The sequence below is a fragment of the Saimiri boliviensis genome, chromosome 2, assembly GCF_048565385.1.
Source record: "Saimiri boliviensis isolate mSaiBol1 chromosome 2, mSaiBol1.pri, whole genome shotgun sequence".
NCBI classification, from domain to species: Eukaryota; Metazoa; Chordata; class Mammalia; order Primates; family Cebidae; genus Saimiri; species Saimiri boliviensis.
In genome coordinates, this window is record NC_133450.1 from 228,191,069 (window position 1) to 228,214,718 (window position 23,650).

Sequence of the window (23,650 nt, forward strand, 5' to 3'; positions counted from 1 at the left end):
CTGGAAACAAGACAAGGATGCTTTCTCTCACCACTTGTATTCAACATTGCATTGGAGATCCCAGCAAATATAAGATGTTATTTTTTTTTTGAGACGGAGTTTCGCTCTTGTTACCCAGGCTGGAGTGCAATGGCGCGATCTCGGCTCACCGCAACCTCCGCCTCCTGGGTTCAGGCAATTCTCCTGCCTCAGCCTCCTGAGTAGCTGGGATTACAGGCACACGCCACCATGCCCAGCTAAGTTTTTGTATTTTTAGTAGAGATGGGGTTTCACCATGTTGACCAGGTTGGTCTCGATCTCTTGACCTCGTGATCCACCCGCCTCGGCCTCCCAAAGTGCTGGGATTACAGGCTTGAGCCACTGCGTCCGGCCACAAGATGTTATTTTTATAATAACTTTATTGAAACAAAATTCACATACTATAGAATCCAACTATTTAAAGTATACATTATAGATGATACAGAAGAAAACAATACAGAAAGATAAAGGATTATAAAGAAATAAAACTGTCATTATTTGCAGGTGATATAATTACAAATGAAAATCCAAAAGAATTTAAAGATAAAATATTAGAATTAAAAAGTGAGTTTAAGCTGGATGTGTGGCTCATGCCTGTAATCCCAGCACTTTGGGAGGCCAAAGCAGGCAGATCATTTGTGGTCAGGTGTTTGAGACCAGACTGACTGACATAGTGAAACCCTGTCTCTACTAAAAATACAAAAAAATTAGCCAGGCATGGTGGCACATGCCTGTAGTCGCAGCTACTCAGGAGGCTGAGGCAGGAGAATTGTTCGAACCCGGGAAGCAGAGGTTGCAGTGAGCTGAGATTGCGCCACTGCACTCCAGCCTGGGTGACAAAGAGACTCCATTTAAAAAAAAAAAAAAAGCAGCAGCAGCAGTAAGTTTATAGCCAGGCATGGTGGTGGGTTCCTAGAATCCCAGCTATGTGGGAGGATGAGGCAGAAGAATCGCTTGAGCCCAGGAGGTAAAGGTTGCAGTGAGCTGAGACTATGACACAGTGAGACTCTGTCCCCGGGGAAAAAAAAAAAAAAAGGAATTACTTCCAAAAAGTTTGGATCTTTCTATTTATCTCAGGAATTTTTAAGGCTTCCCACCTAATGGCAACTGAATACTCCTGATACCAACAAAAAGTGAGTTGTCAGGTTGCTGGATAAATGAGGTATTAATATGTAAAAATTAGTAGAGTTCCACATACCAACAATTAGGAAATCAGAAAAATGAAAATTTTAAAAGATACCATTTATAGTGACAGAAAAAAAATCAAGTACCTAGAAAGAAATCTATAAATTATCTGCAGTATTTCTGCACAAAAAAATGTAGGCCATTACTGAGAAAAACCAGACTAAATACAAGTAAATAGAGAACTATACCATGCTTACGAATTAAGAGACTCAATCAAAATATGTTCATTAATTCTAAACAGATATATAAATGTAATTCAATGTTAATTAGTGAATTAATGTTAACTAGCTTGATTGAATATTTCTATAATGTATACATACATTAAAACATTACACTGTATCCTAGAAACATACATAATTATTATTTGACCATGACAAATAAACAAAAATAGCATACCAAGTGAAAGAAGTCACACACAATGGCTACTTACTGTATGATTCCAGTTGTATGAAATGTTTAGAATAGGCAAATCTATAGAGGTAGAAAGTAAAGTGGTTTTTGCCAGGGGCTAAGGAAAGGAGGAAAATGAGGAGCAACTGCTAATGGATACAAGATTTCATTTTGGGGTGATAAAAATATTTTAAAATTAGATGGTGTGATGGTTAGACAATTCTGTAAATATACCAAAAAAATCATTGAATTTGTATATTTGAAAAGCTGAATTCTAGAGTATGGGAATTATATCTCAATAAAATTATTATTTAAAAATGTTTAAATTGCTGGGTGCGGTGTCTCAAGCCTGTAATTCCAGCACTTTGGGAGGCCGAGGCGGGTGGATCACGAGGTCAAGAGATCGAGACCATCCTGGTCCACATGGTGAAACCCCGTCTCTACTAATAATACAAAAACTTAGCTGGGCATGGTGGCACATGCCTGTAATCCCAGCTACTCAGGAGGCTGAGGCAGGAGAATTGACTGAACTCAGGAGGCGGAGGTTGCAGTTAGCCGAGATCGCGCCATTACACTCCAGCCTGGGTAACAAGAGCGAAACTCCATCTCAAAAAAATAAATAAATAAAGAAAAAAAAGAAAATGTTTAAATTAAAATAAAATTTATATGGAACATCCAAGACATCTGGAGAGTGAGGAGGGAAGGAGACTAGCAGAAGGCCTTGCTCTACAAAGTATCTAGACTTATAAACCTACAATAAGTAAGAAATGTGATACTGGCTAAAGGATATACAAATCAACCAACACAATAGAAGGCCAAGAAATAGACAAGAGAGTCATGCACAAATGGACCTTGATTTATGATAAAGATAGCACTCAAAACAGTTATGAAAAGACGGTTTCCAGTAAATGTTGCTGGGACTAATGAGTATCTCTGTGTTTAAAAAATGAAATTTGATCTTTACTTTATCCCATACACAGAGATCAATTCCTGAAGGACTATACAGCTAAATATGAAAGGCAAAACAATAAAGCTTCAGAAGATAATATAGAAAATATCCTCAGAGGAAACAATTGGGGAAAGGAAAAGCGTACTAGAGAACAAATATCACTAACCATAAAGAAAAAGACTGATAAATTTGATTACAGTAAGAACTCTTCATCAAAAACACCGAGAGTAAAAAGGAAGCCACAGAAAGAGAAAAATTATTTGCAATCATATCCAGAATATACAAGAGCTCATGCCCAGAATATGTAACAAACTTCTACAAATTAATTTAGAAGACAGGTAACTCAATAGAAAGACAAGCAACAGACTTGAATGGGTACTTCACAAAGGAGGATATCCAAATAGCCAAAAACTTATGAAAAAAAAAATGTTCAACTTCGCTAGTCATCAGGGAAATGCAAACTAAAACCACAATAAAATGATGCTACATATCTACCAGATTGGCTAAGATTTAAAAATTAACAATAACAAATGTTGAGAAGCATATGGAACAGTGGGAATGCTCACATAGTGCTTGGGAGGAGAGTGTAAAATGGAAAACAATCTGGTATTACGTACAAAAACTGAAGATGCACCTACCCTACGACCCAGCAATTCAACTTGTAGGCACGAAATCTGAAAGAAATGTGTGTGCATCTGTACCAAGAGACACTTAAAATTCATGAGAAAATTTCATAGAAACCCACAAATGTCCATCAAACAGTAGAACAGAAAATAAATTGTGGTATAGTCTCACAATAAAATCCTATGTAGCTATCAAACTAAACAAACCACAGTTACACATTATAGATAAAATATTAGAATTTACAGAAAAAATATTACCATTAAAAAGTGGATGAATCATAACAATGTTCAACAAAACCAGTCAGATATTGAATAATGTATACTGAATAGATTAACAAAAATTCCAAAAACTAACCTGTAGTGTATACATATTTAGATAGTAAAACCATAAGAAAAAGCAAAAAAATGATTACCATGTAAGTCAAGAGAGTGGCTCTCTTTGAGGAAGAAGGAGGAACAGTGATTTTAAAGAGGCATTAAGAATTTTGAGGCACTGGGAGTTAGCAATTTCTTGACCTGACGGTGGTTACCCAGCCACTCTCTTTGTGATAAATCACTGCATAATATGTATTGTTTTGTATATACTTTAGTTTTACCTTTTTAAATTATTATACAATTATGGCCATACATGGTGGCTCATGCCTGTAATCAATCTCAGCACTTTGGGAGGCTGAGATGGTAGGATCATTGAGCCCAGGAGTTTGAGATCAGCTTGAGCAACACAGCAAGACCCCCATCTCCACAAAAAAATCAGAAAATTAGCCAGGAATGGTGGTGTGCACCTGTAGTTGCAGCTACCCAGGAGGCTGAGGTGGGAGGATCACTTGAGCTCAGGAGGAGCTGCAGTGAGCTCTGATTGTGCCAGTGCACACCCACCTGAGCAACAGAGATCCTGTCTCAAAACAAACAAAAACAACAACAAAACACAATTAGAAGGGTTAAAAAAGAAAACAAAAATCACATAAGGTGAAAATCAAAATCTGGTATGTCCTGGATCAGATTATTTCTCAGGGCATTAGTTATTCCCTGATAGGAAGCTAAAGGCTTTAAATGATATTATCTATTTGGGGTGATGGGAGAAGCTACAGCCAGGGAGTATAATATTTAGAGGCATACTATGTTATACTGTAGACATATCCATGTTAATAATGGGAAAGCTAAGACAGAAAATTTGAAATAGTTAAGCAAAGTTAAAAAGCAAATCACTCACAAGGTATAAGAGGATAACTTAAACACATTTTAAAGTTTAAATTACGTATTTACCTTTCAACTCCTAACAATATTGCATTGCCTATAGTACCCTGGCAAACAACAGGAGGGAAAAGTGTGGAAAAATGATAACCATAATATGATTTATAAATTAATTTCCTGGGTATTATCTTTATATTTCTAAAACCAAAATCAAGCTAACAATAAAAATGTTTCCATTTAAGCAGATTTAAGGGAAAAGCTAATAATTCTTTCAGGTACCTATGTTCAGAATTCTTCAAATGAACATACTTTTTAAGTTCCCATTTAGCATTTAAAATGCTACTGTTTAGTTAGGTACTATTTCAAGTAAATCTACAGAGATAGATACATTAAGAAACTCTACCTGCAATCTATTCACTTTTTGTGCTTCTTTCAAAGACACAGCATGCCCTTTGTTTTCCTGTACCATCATCTGCACTTGATTCTTCAGCTCCTTCACCTCCAACTCCTTCTGATTAAATACTACTTCATCAGCAGCGAGAGCATACTAGTGGGGAAAGAAGGCACAAGTAACATTTACCATGGAAAATTACCAAGAAATCCCATATAATAACACAAAAAAGATGACTTGATTATACCTTGATGATGTCTCACAAATTGTTTTTTTCATTTTCAACTTTTTCTGATTTCTTTCTAAGAAAGGCAGAAATAGTTGAGAGAACCTATCGTTGCTACAACATAGGAATTCATTACCATGAAGACAGGAAGATTTTCCTGAGATAGATAGATAGATAAGACAGATAGACAGATAGATTTGATTGATTGATTGATTGGATTTTTTTTTTTTTTTTTTTTTTGAGACGGAGTCTCGCTCTTGTTGCCCAGGCTGGAGTGCAATGGCACAATCTCAGCTCACTGCAACCTCTGCCTTCCGGGTTCAAGTGATCCTCTGCCTCAGGCTCCCAAGTAGCTAGGATTACAAGCACCCACCACTACACCTAATTTTTGTATTTTTAGTAGAGATGGGGTTTTTAGTAGAGATCCGCCTGCTTAGGCCTCCCAAAGTGCTGGGATTACAGAAGAATCAAGTGCAGATGATAGTACAGGAAAACAAAAGGGCATGCTGTGTCTTTGAAAGAAGCACAAAAAGCGAATAGATTGCAGGTAGAGTATCTCTACTTTTTCTCTTTTTTGTGTTATTTCACCATGTTGGCCAGGCTAGTCTGGAACTCCTGACCTCAGGTGATCTGCCCGCCTAGGCCTCCCAAAGTGCTGGGATTACAGGCATGAGCCACCAGACCCAGCCAATTTTCCTGATTTTTACTCCCTGTATATGAAAACTAATTGTCTACTTGAGAAGCTTAAAATATAATGGCTTTCCCATACTTAAATATTTATAATATTTAAAACATTATAAATAAGCATTTTACATATTTGAATCTGTAATTTTAGCTTCCTTATTTTTAAAATGTTTAGATATTTTTACATATGCTTTATAACTTAGTTTTATTTGGTTTATTATTTATTTAAAAGAGCATTTATCTGTTCAATGTATTTGTGTTCATGTATTTTTTTCTGTGTTCAAAACTTGGAATAAAAACGGCAATAAAGTCCTCTAAGAGATTATTTATGAGCAAATGGAATGTTCCAAAAATTGACTCATGGTGAAAAATCAGGGTTGCAACAGCATCTGGCAGCTTCTAAAAAGATGATGGTAACTTCAAAATGACACTTCCCTAGCAAAAATCCAGCTGTTACTCCATCTGTGAGATGGCCCATGATCTTACCTTGGCTAAGAATTTTTTTTTTTGAGACGGAGTTTCGCTCTTGTTACCTAGGCTGGAGTGCATGGCGCAATCTTGGCTCAACGCAACCTCCGCCTCCTGGGTTCAGTCAATTCTCCTGCCTCAGCCTCCTGAGTAGCTGGGATTACAGGCACGCACCACCATGCCCAGCTAATTTTTTTGTATTTTTAGTAAAGACGGGGTTTCACCATGTTGACCAGGATGGTCTCGATCTCTTGACCTCATGATCCACCCGCCTCGTCCTCCCAAAGTGCTGGGAATTCAGGCTTGAGCCACTGCACCCGGCCCAAGAATTTTTAAAATAAGTACTTACCTGCTTGCCTAATAGGCTCAAGGATAACAGGGATTGAGAAAGGAATATCCTCGCTTGTCACACAGATGTACTGGTCACCTTGCCCAGCAATCTCCCTAGACAGCTGAGTTTACCAAGCTGCCTTCACAGTAACCCCTGGGATGTATCCCTACCCACAACTACTGAGCTTAGCTACCACTGATGTATATCCTAGGCAAAGGCAGGTGAAAAATAAATGACAAGTATATACAGCAATAAGCTAACATATACTGAGCCTTAGAAAAGGCCAGGGATTTTTTAAAAGCATCCTCATTGCTTTGTGGGAACTAATGCTTTAATATTTGCACAACCTTGTAAGGTGGGTATTACTGTTTCCGTTTTATAGATGGGTAAGCTGAAGCACAGAGAGGTCAACTATTTGACCCAGATCATACAGCTAGTAAGAAAAGGAGGCAGGATTGAAACTTAGGGAGTTTGGTATCCATATTCCTAACCAGTATGTTATTCTGCCTCTCACAGAAGAACAGAAAAGAAAGTTTTAAAAATGATTTTTTAGCCAGGTGCACTGGTACACACCTGTAGTCCCAAGATACTCATGAGGCTGAAGTGAAAGGCTATCTCCCAAGTAGCTGGGACTACAGGTGCATGCCACCACACCCAGCTAATTTTTTATTTTTTGTAAAGACACCAAGGGTCTCACTCTGTTGCTGAAGCTGGTCTTGAATTCCTCAGCTCATGTGATCCATCCTCTTTGGCTTCCCAAAGTGCTGGAAATACCGGCGTAAGCCACCATGCTGGCCAAAACAATTTTTTTTTTTTTTGAGACAATGTCTTGCTCTGTCGCCAGGCTGGAGTGCAGTAATTCGATCTTGGTTCACTGCAACCTCCGCCTGCCAGGTTCAAGTGATTCTCCTGCCTCAGCCTCCTAAGTAGCTGGTATTACAGGCATGCGCCACCACGCCGAGCTAATTTTTGCATTTTTAGTAGAGACGGGTTTCACCAAGTTGGCCAGGCTGCTCTCAAACTCCTGATCTCAAGTGATCCCCCTGCCTTGGCTTCCCAAAGTGCTGGGATTACAGATGTGAGCCACTGCACCCAGCCCAAAACAATTTTTAAAAGAGATACACACTGGGCACAGCACTCACGCCTGTAATCCCAGCACCTTGGGAGGCAGAGTCGGGGGGATCACCTGAGGTCAGGAGTTTTGAGACCAGCCTGGCCAACATGATAAAACCCCATCTCCACTAAAAATACAAAAAATAGCTGGGCGTGGTAGCACGTGCCTACCCAGCTGCTCGGGATTACAGGAGAATCACTTGAACCTGGGAGGCTGAGGTTGCAATGAGCTGAGATTGCACCACTGCACTCCCACCTGGGTGACAGAGTGAGAAAAAAAGAGATACACAAGGTGAGGAATGACACGAATCATTTTGCTGTTTGCCATCCAAACGGAAAGACTGGTATGCAAAGATTACTAGTCCTAGTCCTGCAAGATCCCAGACAAAAAAAAGGAATCCATTTTTTAAAATCAGGTACTACATGTCTTTTACTTTGAGATTCATAATATGCATTAGCACTTTCAAAGGTCTGAGAACTCCTGCAATTAAGAAAGCTGTTTGCTGGCATAAGATTTAGATTTCAAAAAAAGAAAGGTGGGCCGTGGTGGCTCATGCCTGTAATCCCAGCACTTTGGGAGGCTGAGACAGGACGACCGCTTGAGCTCAGGAGTTTGAGATAAGCCTGGGCTACGTGGCAAGACCCTGTCTCTACAAAAAACACAAAATTAGCCTTGCATGGTGACCTGTGCTCCCAGCTACTTAGGAGGCTGAGATGGAAGGAATGCTTGAGCCCTTGGAGGTCAAGGCTGCAGTGAGGCATGATCATGCCACTACATCCCAACTTAGGAGACACAGGGAGACCCTGTCTCAAAAAAAAGAAGAAGAAAAAGACAAAGAATCCCAATTGCTTTTTGCAATCTACCATTTCCCAAAATAATCTCATCATGGTACCTTTTTCAACAAAACTGTTAATATCTTTAGGATGTAATAATCTAGAGAACACAATCGAGAGCAAACTTAAATTTATTTTCCAACACGTGGAAAGTGGAAGTTACTACCTACCTTACCCCCAAGCAATGGGTTTGATGGGCTTCCATTTCAGCCACCTTAGAAGCATAAAGGAAAAGCACTTCCTATTGCCAACTCTGATATGGAGTTCCAACACTCAAGCTTCCAATTACCAGTACTTCCTGTTCCACCATTCTTTTTTTTGTTGTTTTTTTTTTGTTTGTTTGTTTGAGACAGAGTTTCACTCTTGTCCCCCGGGCTGGAGTTCAATGGCACAATCTTGGCCCACTGCAACCTCTGCCTCCTGGGTTCAAGCGATTCTCCTGCCTCAGCCTCCTGAGTAGCTGGGATTACAGGCATGAGCCACCACACCTAGCTAATTTTATATTATTACTAGAGACGAGGTTTTACCATGTTGGCCAGGCTGGTCTCGAACTCTTGACCTCAAGTGATCCACCCGCCTCAGCCTCTCAAAGTGCTAGGATTACAGGCATGAGCCACTGCGCCTGGCAGTTTCTTATACTAATGAGGAACAGCCTACTCTACCTAGGCAGAGTTATGACCTTTCAGAAAAAAAAAAAAAAAAAAAAAAAAACAACTCAAAATTTCAAAAGTATTACATCTTTTTATGTTATTATTTATTTATTCATTTATATTTAGAAGTAGGGTCTCACTCTGACACCCAGGCTGGAGTGCAGTGGTGCAATCATAGCTCACTGCAGTCTTGAACTCCTGGGCTCAAGTGATCCTCCCACCTAAGCCTCCCGAGTAGGAGGGACCACAGCCACCATGCCTGGCTAAGTTTTTGATTTTTTGTAGAGACACATGTCTCACTTTGTTTCACAGACTGGTCTCAAACTCCTGGGCTCAAAGCAACCTTCCAGCCTCAGCCTCCCAAAGTGCTATGATTATAGGCATGAGCCACTGTGCCTGGCTGAGACTAGTACATTTTTAATGTACAGATCTTAATGTAACAAAATAGTTTCAAATCTTGTATTTCAGGCAACTAGAAATTTCCACTTGTTGAGTTTTGGTGTAATGGTAAAGAACAATATCCACAACTATCTGAAAAAAATCAGTGAAATACTCCTCTCTTCAAACTACACAACTATGAGGCTATACTATAATATGAGGCTGAACCTGAATTTTCTTCACAAACTTCAACCAAAACAACATATTGCAACAAACTGAATGCTAAAGCAGATATGAAAATCCAACTGTTTGTTATTAGGCCAGATGTTAAAGAGATTAGCAAAAATGTAAAGCAATTCTACTCTCATTAAAATTTTTGTGTGTGTTAGAAAATATTTTTCATTAAAAATGCTCTTTATGGCCGGGCGCGGTGGCTCAAGCCTGTAATCCCAGCACTTTGGGAGGCCGAGGCGGGTGGATCACGAGGTCAAGAGATCGAGACCATCCTGGTCAATATGGTGAAACCCCGTCTCTACTAAAAAAATACAAAAAAAAAAAAAAGTAGCTGGGCATGGTGGCACATGCCTGTAATCCGAGCTACTCAGGAGGCTGAGGCAGGAGAATTGCCTGAACCCAGGAGGCGGAGGTTGCGGTGAGCCGAGATCACGCCATTGCACTCCAGCCTGGGTAACAAGAGCAAAACTCCGTCTCAAAAAAAAAAAAAAAAAAATGCTCTTTATATTAACATGCAATTGGGTTACTGTTAGTTTTGAATGAATTAATAAATAGCTTAGATTTTTTTCAGTTTTAATTCTAACACAGTAAGTATCAATAGATATAACCCACATAAACAAAAGCTCTTTGAGGGATCTCGCTTTAAAAGCATAAAGAAGTCTTGTGATCAAAAATTTCTGAGAACTGCTGTAACAGAGGATAATATAAATGCCTTTTTTATAATGCTACACGTAAAAAGGCTTTGAGGAAATACTTCTAGCTAGATAAAGAAGTAAGCTTAGAGCTTTAGAAAAAGGAAATACACTTAGAGGATATTTCTTTTTTAACTAAAAAGCTCTTTTTAACTCTAAGTTTTCCTATTTTGAAAAATGAACAGAACCATGGAAGTTGGAAGCCATGTTATCTCAGGAACAACTGAAGGACCATTCATTTGCTCACTAGATTGCAAACTTCAAGCAAGCAATAACAAGGTGTGTCCTGTCCTCCCTACCATGACATACAACCTTCACACAATAAATAGTTTCTGAGCGAGAAGTGGAGAAACTCAATATATGTACATATAACATGCACACATGTACATACCTACATTCCTTAAATATTAATAAATATATTAATTTGTTGGGTTTTTTAAAACCTATATTCCAAACACAAGGGATAAAGTATTTTTTTCTTTCAAGAACTACTGACTCACAGTGTGAGAAAAACTCAGTAGAAGATAACTTAATTTTATTTCTGAAACATGTTTATTTTCAATCTCTAAATTGACAACCAGGTCCACAAAGTTCTCTTTAATAAATATAACAAATTAAAATACATTTTAACCAACAGAGAAAAGAAGAGGAGCCAAGAAGGATAGGAAGAGTGAGGAGGAGGCAATAGGAAAAAGGACGATAGAAAGAACAAGGTAAGAAAGGCAAGTGAGATTCTATATGTAAATCCTTTTTTTAGAAAACCTAAAATTCCAAAAAGAAAAAAAATAAACCCTAAAATTCCAAAATGACTCTTAGAATTTACTTGCTCGAATAAATTTAGTCCTTAGTTATCCATAATAATGTCTATATATATTAACACATATACCCCCAAAATATGTATGTATATTATTTATCAAATAAATAAATAAATAAATGATGTCTAAGTACCTGGCATTTCTTAAGCTCTCTCTTCAGCTGGAGAACTGTAACATGCTGTGGTCCTTCTTCCAGACTTGCAGTGCCTCCGATTCCTCGATATGAAGTGAGGACAGCCTTCCTGACCTCCTGGGTCATGTTAAACCACTCCTGCAATTTGTGTTGCTGCTTTTGGTTTAGTTTGACAGTATCTTTTAAGTCCACCAGGAAGGTAATGGCTTCTTCTATACAACATTGGTAACCCAGACATTCTCCTTGAAGCTGAGCTACTTGCTCCTCAAGAGAATGAATCTTATTTGTATCAGGACTCCTCTCTCGATGGATCTGGTTAGTTTGGCTGACACTAGCCTGCTGGCTTTGCAAAGCTTCTCGAAGCAATTTAATCTCAAATTCCATTTCATCTATACGGTCTGAGTCAGGGCTGAAGTTTACAGTGGGTTTGTTTCTAATGTTCCGTGCTCTGTTGGCATATTTGAGAGAATTTAAGGACTCATCAAAATTTGAGGAGGATGGGCTGACACATGTAATCATGACAGTCTTGGCACTGCCTCCCAGGGAATCCTTCAGAAGCCGGGTTATTTTAGCATCCCTATATGGAATGTGTGAATTCTTCCTGCGTGGGTCCCCAAGAGCACTTATTACATTTCCTAAAGCCAGCAATCCACTATTGATTTGAATGGATTCTTTGAAGCGTTCACCAGTATTCCCGGTTTTGGTCACTCTTTCTGATCCTGCCAAATCCACAAAGTGGAACTTTGAGACAATATGCTGAGGGGAATACCATGATCCATCTTCAGCTGCCTCCATGTTTTTCTGAACTTGACAAATGCTGATTGTAAAAATTGCATGTGATCTGCTGGAGTGCTCATTCATTTGGGTGGTACTCGTATGTCTGGCTGCATTCCCCATCTCCAAAAGACTCATCACTTCATCTGCACTCTCAACATGGCATTCCTTGGCCCCAACAATCACTTAAAATAGCAATAACATGTTTTTAAGCCAAGTTTTCATCAAAACCTAGCATAGTTAACAGTTACCATTTGCTAAACTAGACAAGATAGTCTCTTTTTAAAAAGTCAACAGCATTTCAAATAACAATAGTAACATCAGCAACATTAGCAAATAATTTTAGATAATCTCCCAAAGAAATATTTTAACAGACAGCACTCATTTTGATGTTTAAATTCTAAAAACTATAATTTTTTAAAACTATCTATTTAGAGTCATGAGTCACATTCAATTCCTTATAATGACCAACAAAAGAAAAACTCTTCATTCCAGTCTTTTGATTTGTAAAGCCTAATAGATTAATCTTTTTTTTTTTCTTGAGATGGAGTCTCAGCCTGTCGCCCAAGCTGGAGTGCAGTGGCGCGATCTCCGCTCACTGCAACCTGTCTCTCAGGTTTAAGTAATTCTCCTGCCTCAGCCTCCTGAGTAGCTGGGATTACAGGAATGCACTACCACACCTGGCTAATTTTTGTTGTATTTTTAGTAGAGATGGGGTTTCACCATGTTGGCAAGGCTGGTCTTGAACTCCTAACCTCAGGTGATCTGCCTGCCTCCACCTCCCAAAGTGCTGAGATTACAGGTGTGAGCCACCGAATCTGGCCTAGATTGATCTTTTATAAATTAATTAAATCTATAACTCAAAAGAGGTAATCAGTAGATTTGAAAAATTAATTGGCATCAATTAAAAATTATTAGTTTTTTTTCAGTTTTGTTAATAATCAAGCCATCCTTAGCTTTTAGGATTTTTTGGTATTGTGAGGTCATAATCAATGATGAGTAAAAAAAATCAATACAAATAAAGTTGGTTATTCATTTTAAAAACAGGTATGCTTTACATAGTATCAGGGTGCAAGGTAAACAGATGAGATGGCAATTAAAAGAAAACACATTGAACACCATAATTTATTGTACTCAGAAAAACAGTTGTTATTTCAATGGCAGAATGAACTAAAAATAAACTACATTTACTAACTGCATTATTTGTTTCTATCCAAAAATATTTCAAAAAGAAGTAAGTGGGCTTAGGAATTAAATCAGAGAAGGAAAGCTCCTGGTTTCATGGTCAAATTATATGGCCATAATTCCTGTTTACTCAGATTCTGTTATATCACTATTTCTTTAAAAAGTAATCACTTCACTTTCATTATTTCCATCATGACACTTTTTTTTTGAGACAGAGTTTCACTCTTGTTACACAGGCTGGAATGCAACGGCACAATCTCAGCTGACCGCAACCTCCACCTCCTGGGTTCAAGCAATTCTCCTGCCTCAGCCTCCTGGGTAGCTGGGACTAGAGGCGTGTGCCACCATGCCCAGCTAATTTTTGTATTTTTAGTAGAGACGAGATCAAGAGATCGAGACCATCATGACACTTTTTAAACAACCCAGTCCATTTAAGTACCTATAAATCACAGTAAAGCTTTCATTAAATTTTTCTAATGTTAGGCTATAAGTTAGCACTCTGGTTCTCAAACCCAGAAACAAATCACCTGGTGGCTTTATAAAAAAGAAAGTGCCAATGCCCAGGCACCATCTCAGACCATTTAAATCAGAATCCCTGAGAAGTAGGATCCAGAAATCAGCATTTTTAAAAAGTTTCCCATGTGTACTAATTGTGCAGCAGCCAGCATGGACAACCCTGCTTCACACAGAGATTCTAAAGAAATATGTCAAACAAATGCACTTTACTTGTGAGTGGGACATTATGTAAGATATACTGTAATTTAATTTGTAACATCCTTCCAAAATTTTTTCAGCATTGTTATCAGATATGGAATATTTTGATCAATTTTACCAAGAATGATAGTGAAGTATATGCTTCTGTCTTGCTTGATATTTTACAAGAAGCATGTATTATTTTTAACTCTCTGATAAAAAATAAAAGCATTCAGTAATTGTATTCCATAAGATAAAGAAGCTCAAAACATCAGTCTGAACTCTATCCAGAAGAGATAAACTGTACTGAATTATCTAATAAGACCATAAACTACCATATATAGTTTCTTCCTCAAAAAGCAAAAACAAAAATAATTTCTTCAAAAAGGCAAGATTTGCTGCTTCCTGTAGGCTGCTATTTGAATGACTAAAGCCACCTTATTTTCCTAACTGCTAGGAAATTCCCTTCTCTGGCAGGATCTCCAGAAAGGTTTTACTAAATATGTTTTTTAGGAGAAAAAGACATCCAAGAATAGACCGAGTATGGTGGCTCAAACCCATAATTCTAGCACTTTGGGAGGCCAAAGCAGACAGATCACTTGAGCCTAAGAGTTCAAGACAGACCTGGGCAAACATGGTGAAACCCCGTCTCTACAAAAGACACAAAACTTAGCCAGGCATGGTGGCAGGCGCCTGCAGTCCCAGATACTCGGGAAGGCTGAGGTAGGAGCATCATTTGAGCCTGCAAGGTTGAGGCTGCAGTGAGCCATGATCATGCCACTGCATTCCAGCCTGGGTGACAGAGGTGAGACCCTGTCTCAGGGAAAAAAAAAAAAAAAAAAAAAAAAGAACAGTCACTGCAATATTATTAATAATAGTTAAAACCTGGAAACAGGCCGGATGCGGTGGCTCAAGCCTGTAATCCTAGCACTTTGGGAGGCCGAGGCGGGTGGATCACGAGGTCAAGAGATTGAGACCATCCTAGTCAACGTGGTGAAACCCCGTCTCTACTAAAAATCCAAAAAAATTAGCTGGGCATGGTGGCGCGTGCCTGTAATCCCAGCTACTCAGGAGGCTGAGGCAGGAGAATTGCCTGAACCCAGGAGGCGGAGGTTGCAGTGAGCTGAGATCGCGCCATTGCACTCCAGCCTGGGTAACAAAGGCGAAACTCCATCTCAAAAAAAAAAAAAAAAACCTGGTAACAGCCTAAATGTCCAACAATGGAATATTAAATAACTATAAACACATTCATAAGACAAATTACCATATAACCATGAAAAATATTTAATCACATGTGAAATTTTTCACAATATAAATATTAAGTGAAATATAAAATACAAAACTGTGTGCAGGGTTGCAAGTATATATTTTTTAAAAATTTTATATACATAGAAAAAGAAATCTGCAAGGAAACACCAAAAACAGAAGTTGGTAAGTTGGTAAGTTGGTATTTCCAGGCTCTGGGATTAAAAATTATCTTTAACTTTCTTCCTTATACTTTCCTGTTTTCAAAATACTCTATGATGAACATATTAGCTTATAAACTAGAAAAGCAGAAATTGCTGTTCTTTAAAATACTTGCAGTTTGACCCTCCCATTGTAACCTTCTCCCATTTCTAACAAATGGGTATTGGTTAATGAAATTAACAGGCTACTAATGTAGAAAGTCAGACCTTGAGGAATACAACAAAAAAACAAGGAAATGTCAATATGAAAAAAAAAAAAAAAAAATATATATATATATATATATATACACACACATATATACACATATAAACTCAACTTAAAAAAAAAAAGGAAGAAAGAAGCTGGGCACGGTGGCTCACACCTATAATCCCAGCACTTGGGAGGTTGAGCCGGGTGGATCACGAGGTCAGGAGTTTGAGACAAGCCTGACCAACATGATGAAACTCCATCTCTACTAAAAATACAAAAATTAGCCAGGTGTGGTGGCACACATCTGTAATCCCAGCTACTTAGGAGGCTGAGACAGGAGAATCACTTGAACCCAGGAGGCAGAGGTTGCAGTGAGCCAAGATGGCACCACTATGCTGCAGCCTGGGTGACAGAGAGAGACTCTGTCTCAGAGAGAGAGGGGGGGGGGGAGAGAGAGAGAGATTAATAATCAATAAGGCTATTCAATTTAAAAGTAAAAACAAATTCATTTTGCTTCTGTATCTGTTTAATTTAAAGATTCCTTGGAATATATCCAGAAACTGAATTAAAGCATATGTTTGCTAATGAAGGCAACTGATTAAGCAGGCTACTTTACCTGTGTTTCCTTTTTCATCTTCTCGTATGTGAAGATCCTTCATGGATGTCTCTAATTCTAGAAGATCTCTTAGGTCTTCCTTGTATACTTCTATATAAGATACTTTTACATTAAAGTCAATGCTAGGATGTTCAGAGATGCTTTGAAATATTTCTTGAATGGCTCGAGGAATGATACCCTTTTGGCTCTCCACAACTGAAGCTGAAAATTTAGAAAAAGCAAGCACACCTGGAACTTAAAACATAAGAAAAGCAACCCCAAATTTACAGTTATTTTATTACATTTCTCTATAAGTTTTTTGTTTTTTTTGTTTTTTTTTTTTTTTGAGACAGAGTCTTGCTCTGTTACCCAGGCTGGAGTGCAGTGGTGCAATCTTGGCTCACTACAACTTTCGCCTGCTGGGTTCAAGTGGTTCTCCTGCCTCAGCCACCTGAGTAGCTAGGATTACAGGTACCCACCACCAGGCTATTATAACTTTTTTTTTTTTTTTTTTTTTTGAGACGGAGTTTCGCTCTTGCTACCCAGGCTGGAGTGCAATGGCGCGATCTCGGCTCACCGCAACCTCCGCCTCCTGGGTTCAAGCAATTCTCCTGCCTCAGCCTCCTGAGTAGCTGGGATTACAGGCACGTGCCACCATGCCCAGCTAATTTTTTTGTATCTTTAGTAGAGACAGGGTTTCACCTTGTTGACCAGGATGGTCTCAATCTCTTGACCTCGTGATCCACCCGCCTCAGCCTCCCAAAGTGCTGGGATTACAGGCTTGAGCCACCGCGCCCAGCCTATTATAACTTTTTTTAAACCACAGCTATAAAATTCACAAGTTTTCACAGGTATCCCCTTACCAATAATTCATTCATGCATTCATTCAACAAATCTTTATTTAGTACCTACTGTGTGCCAGGCACTATACTAGGACTCTGGAATCTACCAATAAATAAAACAGAGAGAAAAGAAATCCCTTCCCTGGTGAGATTCTGCTGAGGAAAGACAGAAAATAGCAAAAAATAATAACTGGTAAGTTATTAAAAAGTGTTCATTGTACCTGGAGGAAAAAAAGTAGGACAGGGTAAAGGGACTAGAAGTGTAACTACCAGGCAGGAGGTGCTTGCAACTTTAAACAGGAAGGTCATGGTGGGCATCATTTAGAAGGTGACATCTGAGCAAAGAGCTGAAAGAGACTGGGCACAGTGGCTCATACCTGTAATCCCAGCACTTTGGGAGTCTGAGGCAGGTGGATCACTTGAGCCCAGGAGACCAGCCTGGGCAACATGGTGAAACCGCATCTCTACTAAAAACAGAAAAATCAGCTGGGTTTGGTGGACGATGCCTGTAATCTCAGCTATTTGGTTGACTAAGGCATGAGAATCACCTGAAGCTGGGAGGTGGAGGTTGCAATGAGCTGAGATAGTGCCACTGCAGGCCAGTCCAGGCGACAAGAGAGAAACTGTCTCACCAAAAAAAAAAAAAAAAAAAAAAAAAAGATTTAATAAGAAAATATATTTGGAAAGTCCCAGGAATGAAACAGACGAGTGGCACAGGTGAATTTCAAAGTAGGTAGATGTGGTAGATGTCCATTTTAATATAAATGATAAAACTATACGGGGTGGCATTTTAATTCCATACTGTGGTGGCTCACACCTATAATCCCAGCACCTTGGGAGGCCAAGTTGGGTGGACTGCTTAAGCTAAGAAGTTTGAGACCAGCCTGGGCAACATGGCAAGACTCCTTCTCTACAGAAAAATTTAAAAAAGAAAAGAAAATTAGCTGGGTATTGTGTTGCATACCTGAGGTCCCAGCTACTTGGGAGGCTGAGAAGGGAGGAGTGCTTGAGCCTAGGAGGCAGAGGTTGCAGTGAGCCAGGAGACAGAGCATGGGTGACAGAGCAAGACCCTTTCTCAAAAAATAAATACTTTATCTTTCCCAATTCACTGTTCATTAAATACTAGATCCAGAGAGGTGGCCCTTGGCTCATAAAAAGTCCTTCTACACAAAGGGCTTCCCCTGCCCAAAGCCACTCCATTACTAGGATATTCACTACTAGTGGAAGCCATGTTCTAAAAATGTTGGTGCTTCTGTTTACAATAGCAAAAAGCTGGAACCAACCCAAATTCCCATCAATGATGGACTAGACAAGGAAAATGTGGCACATCTACACCATGGAATACTATGCAGCCATAAAAAATGATGAGTTCATATCCTTTGTAGGGACATGGATGAATCTGGAAACCATCATTCTCAGCAAACTGACACAAGAACAGAAAAATCAAACGCCCCATGTTCTCACTCACAGGTGGGTGTTGAACAATGAGAACACATGGACACAGGGAGGGGAGCATCCCACACTGGGGTCCGTTGCAGGGGGCTAGGGGAGGGACAACAGGGTTGGGGAGGTTGAGGAGGGATAACATGGGGAGAAACGCCAGATACAGGTGACAGGGGGATAGAGGCAGCAAACCACATTGCCATGTATGTACCTATGCAACAATCCTGCATGATCTGCACATGTACCCCAGAATCTAAAGTACAATTGAAAAAAAAAATGTTGGTGCTTTTAGATGGCATATAATTCTAAAGCAGAAAATAGCTGTAAAAAGCAGGAAACTGACCCTAGGTAAGACCTATTTCACAATCCTTTGAACTAAAATATCTTTCTCTTTAGATCATTTATTATGATCTGGGTGGAATCCCAATCACTGGAGTGCAGTTCATTTATGTTAGCGAGAATGCTTTTTTTTTTTTTTTTTCAGTTAGAAGAGTTATCTTAAGAGATTGAGAATGCTTTTTTAAAAAAATTCTTGTATTTCTTCACACATCACCAAGTGTATCTGTTCTGAGATTTCTGGATGGGGTGAAAAGGTGCAAGGAGCTTGAGTGTAGGAAGGGATAATAATAAGAGACAGGAAAGCAAACCAGTCGATGGTGACAGAGAACATGTGCAGAAGACAGGTGCAGAAAGGCCTGTTATACCCAGGCCTAGACGTCAGTTCCAGAATGAGGAAGGGAACATCTCTACACCTCTTCTCCCCCAACACTATCTATCTAAATCCACAGATTCTTCAACCCAGAACACAGACATTATAAGTGAACACTTATTTCTGTTCCCCCATTTCAAAAAGGAATTAAGGCAACTTTACAAAAAGGCATAAGAGGGACTCAAATAGATACTTCTATATCAGTGTTCACAGCAACATTATTTACAGGAGCTACAACAGAGGAAACAAACCAAATGTATATCAAAAGAATGGATAAATAAAACAGTATATACATACAATGGAATGTTTTTCAGTAAGAAAAAGGAATGAAGTTCTGATGCTAAGTGAGAAAAGCTAGACAAAGAAGGAAAACTACTGTATGATTCCAGTTCTTTTTTTTTTTGAGACACAGTCTCACTGTGTCACCCAGACTGGAGTGCAGTGGCACAATCATGGCTCACTGCGGCCTTGGCCTCCTGGGCTCAGGCAATCCTCCCACCTCAGCCTCAAAAGTAGCTGGGACTACAGGGTTGCTCCACCACATCTAGCTAATTTTTTTTGGTTTTGTTTTTGTTTTTTTTTGTAGAGACAAACTCTCACTAGGTTGCCAAGGCTAGTCTCAAATTCCTGGCCTCAAGCAATCCTCCCACCTCAGCTTCTTAAAGTGCTAGGATGCATGATTCTACTTCTTTTTTTTTTTTTTTTTTGAGACATAGCCTTGCTCAGTCACCCAGGCTGAAGTGCAATGGGGCAACCTCGGCTCACTGCAACCCCTGCCTCCCAGGTTCAAGCGATTCTACTGCCTTAGCCTCCTGAGTAGCTGGGACTATAGATGCCCATCACGACACCCTGCTAATTTTTGTATTTTTAGTAAAGACAGAGTTTCACCATGTTGGCCAGATGGTCTCGATCTCCAGACCTCGTGATCCACCCACCTGGGCCTCCCAAAGTGCTGGGATTACAGGAATGAGCTACTGTGCCCGGCCCACTTTTATGTTTGGTTTGGTTTGGTTTTTTTGAGACAGAGTCTTGCTCTGTTGCCTAGGCTGGAATGCAATGGTGCGATCTCAGCTCACTGCAAGCTCTGCCTCCCAGATTCAAGCAATTCTCCTGCTTCAGCCTCCAGTAGCTGGGATTACAGGTGCACACCACCACGCCTGATTAATTTTTTGGATTTTTAGTAGCCATTGGGTTCACCATGTTGCCCAGGCTGATCTCAAACTCCTGAGCTCACCACACCCAGCCTTCACTTCTATGAAGTATCTAGAACAGGCAAATTCAAAGAGTCAGAAAGTAAATTAGGGATTATCAGATAATGTGGGGAGAGTTACTGCTTAACAGGTACATAGCTTCTGTTTGGGTGATGAAAATTTTGAAAATAGTCATTATTATTGCATTAACAATTAATAGTTAGATGCTACAGAACTCTAAACTTAAAAGTAGTTAAAACGGTAAGTTTGGTGATCTGTAAATTTATACGTCCTTTATCACAATTGTAAAAACAGTAAAAATAAAGTGTATGAGATAAAATTTAAAATAAGTGGAGGGAAAAACTGAGACTTAAAAAGTTCCTGAAGACTAATTTTAAAAACAATGTCCATCATTTTCAGCATTGTTCCATGGAAAACATATTCCAACAACAAAGAGTTGACTTACAAATAAACCTTAAAAACAGCTCGCTTCCAAGTTGAAGATTATCAAAGTTTAGGTTTTTGGCAACAATAATTCTGAAAATCTGAGTTTTCATCAACTTGTATGGCTGCCTTCCCCTAATTTAAGATGCGAGACTGCCATCTCATGTGGCAAGTAAAGCAAGTTGTGGGTTTTCTTCTAATACAGTACAAATGAAGATTCCCTTTTAAGAGCTTATGCCTGTGGGAAATATCTAAGCCTTCCAAACTGTAGTACAGATAAGCAATCTTGATTATCCAGAATAAATAATTGACCAGAAATAGTTCATTTATTCCCCAGATCAATTAAAAAAAAGTAATTTCAAATATTTATAATAAAGCTCCAATATGCATTTTGATAACTTAAATATAAAATTGGCAGTATTAGTCTTATATTCCTGAAATAAACCATTTCCAAGAGAAAACCTGCAAAGTTTTATACCTTAACAGCTATTGTTTAGCTATTATGTGGTATTTAAAGAGTACACAAAAGTTTTTGGAAAAGGCTCTACTTTGTAAAGGTAAGTCCAAGATTTTCAAAGGCAGGAAAATGATTATTAGCTTAAATAAGCATCATATTTAAAAATAAACCCAGGCGTGGTGGCTCATGCTTGTAATCCCAGCACTTTGGGAGACCGAGACAGGGCAGATCACTTGATCTCAGGTATTTGAGACCAGCCTGGGCAACATGGCAAAACCCTGCCTCTGCAAAAAATACCAAAAAAAAAACAAAAAAAATTAGCTGGGAGTGGTGATGCACCCCTGTAGACCCAGATACTCAGGAGGCTGAGGTGAAGGAATGTCTTGAGCCCGGATGGTTGAGGCTGCAATGAGCTGTGATTGTGCCACTGTACTCCAGCCAGGGTGACAGAGCAAGACTCCGTCTCAAAACAAAATCAAAAACAAAAAACACAGTGTGAGATCCTGTCTCTACAAAAAAGTTGTTTTTTGTTTCGCTCCTGTTACCCAGGCTGGAGCGCAATGGCGCAACCTCGGCTCACCGCAACCTCTGCCTTCTGGATTCAGGCAATTCTTCTGCCTCAGCCTCCTGAGTAGCTGGGATTACAGGCACGCGCCACCATGCCCAGCTAATTTTTTGTATTTTTAGTAGAGATGGGGTTTCACCATGTTGACCAGGATGGTCTCGATCTCTTGACCTCGTGATCCACCTGCCTCAGCCTCCCAAAGTGTTGGGACAACAGGCATGAGCCACTGCGCCCGGCCCAAAAAAGTTTTTAAAATAAAGTAAAACACATTTTAAAATAAGAGAGTTTCATTCTGCCCTAGTGCCCAGCATGGTAACTTAGATATTGCATATGCTCAGTAAATATTCACTGGGGGGAAAAAACATTATTTGCATGGTCAACAATCAAAAAGCATATAACTGACCCACAACTGGTGTCCTATAGAGACATTCTGAGAAATAGAATATGCTCGTTAATACACCAAAGAAAAAAAAAATGCAACTTTTTTTTTTTTTTAAGACAGGGTCTTGCTCTGTCATTCAGGCTGGAGTGCAATGACGCAGTCTAGGCTCACTGTAGCCTCTGCCTCCAGGTTCAAGCAATTCTCTGCCTCAGCTGGGATTATAGGTGTGCGCCACAACACCTGGCTAATTTTTGTATTTTTAGCAGAGACAGGTTTTGCCACGTTGGCCAGGCTGGTCTCAAACTCCTGACCTCAAGTGATCTGCTTGCCTTGGCCTCCCAAACTGCTGGGATTACAGGCATGAGCCACCATTCCTGGTCTGAAATGATATTTTACATTGTTAAATGCAAAAATAAAGTTACAGAATCATAGGTATAATATCTCATTAAACAAACAAATAAAAACTCAAAAAACTGCATATGTGAGTAATATGAGTTATATGCATCAAACTATTATTTCTTTGGGGTGACAGGAGCTGTCACTTGTTTAATTTCTTAGGCAATACTTTCAATCCTTCTTATAATAAGCATTTTCTTTTAATTAAAAAAGAAAAAAGGAGAAGGAAAAGATCCAAAATGTTCTTAATGGTGGTCTATGTCTTCTGATAGAGAAAATTTTAAAGCAATTAAAAGCTGTTAGGACAATAGGTAACTTTAATAACTTTTTCCCTTATAAAATTAAAATAGTACTCATGGTTTCTTTTTTCTTCTTCTTCTTTTTTAATCTAACACCAATTAAACATCTCAGGAATCATGGTTTCTTAATTAAAAAAAAAAAAACAACAGTATAGCTATTATTTAAGTCACCAGCTTCTGAATATCTTATAACTCCTATTGGTGTAAAGCACCTATTGAGTTATTAGGATTATAAAACATTTACCAATCAAAAAAAAAAAAACCTACAATCCTCAAGAAAAGCTAAAAGTTATACTAGAAAAAACTGAATTCTTTTTATTTTGAGACCATGAAACAATCTAGTATCTGTGATCTCCTAATCCTGCAGAATATAAAGATTTTTCTTGTAGTTGGAGAGTATTGGCCTCTAAAGGCTCCTCCATTTAATCTTTGGAATAAAGATTTCCTCAGACTACATGCTCTGAGCCACCTCCCTTCCATGCATATAATGAGAGAAATTTCTTTTTTAAAATTTTTTATTTTATTTTGTTTTAGCTCATATCTGAGCAGCTAGAGAAAAAGGTTTCTGATAGCCACGTTTTACATTTGTGAAATATGAAAACAGAAAAATATTGAGAGCCACTATATATACAGAGAATACTAACTAAAATTTTAGACAATGATGCATATGTGCATTATTCAAAAGTTTGTTTTTAGTAGAAAAATATCAATACAG

At 38.9% G+C, this 23,650-nt stretch overlaps 1 protein-coding gene across 3 annotated transcripts in view; it reads right to left on the bottom strand.

Annotated features, from left to right (window-relative positions):
* The window catches only part of KIF27 (kinesin family member 27), a 92,365-nt gene that overhangs the window by 61,044 nt on the left and 7,671 nt on the right, over nt 1-23,650 (bottom strand). For 2 of the 3 annotated variants that reach the window (XM_039475272.2, XM_074395480.1), the window contains 3 exons: nt 16,230-16,430; nt 11,306-12,264; nt 4,760-4,903 (listed from right to left, as the gene is read on the bottom strand). In XM_039475272.2, the coding sequence (XP_039331206.1) occupies nt 4,760-4,903; nt 11,306-12,264; nt 16,230-16,430 (1,304 nt within the window). The remainder of the gene's footprint in view (nt 1-4,759; nt 4,904-11,305; nt 12,265-16,229; nt 16,431-23,650) is intronic. The other variant, XM_074395481.1, reaches the window with a different exon arrangement.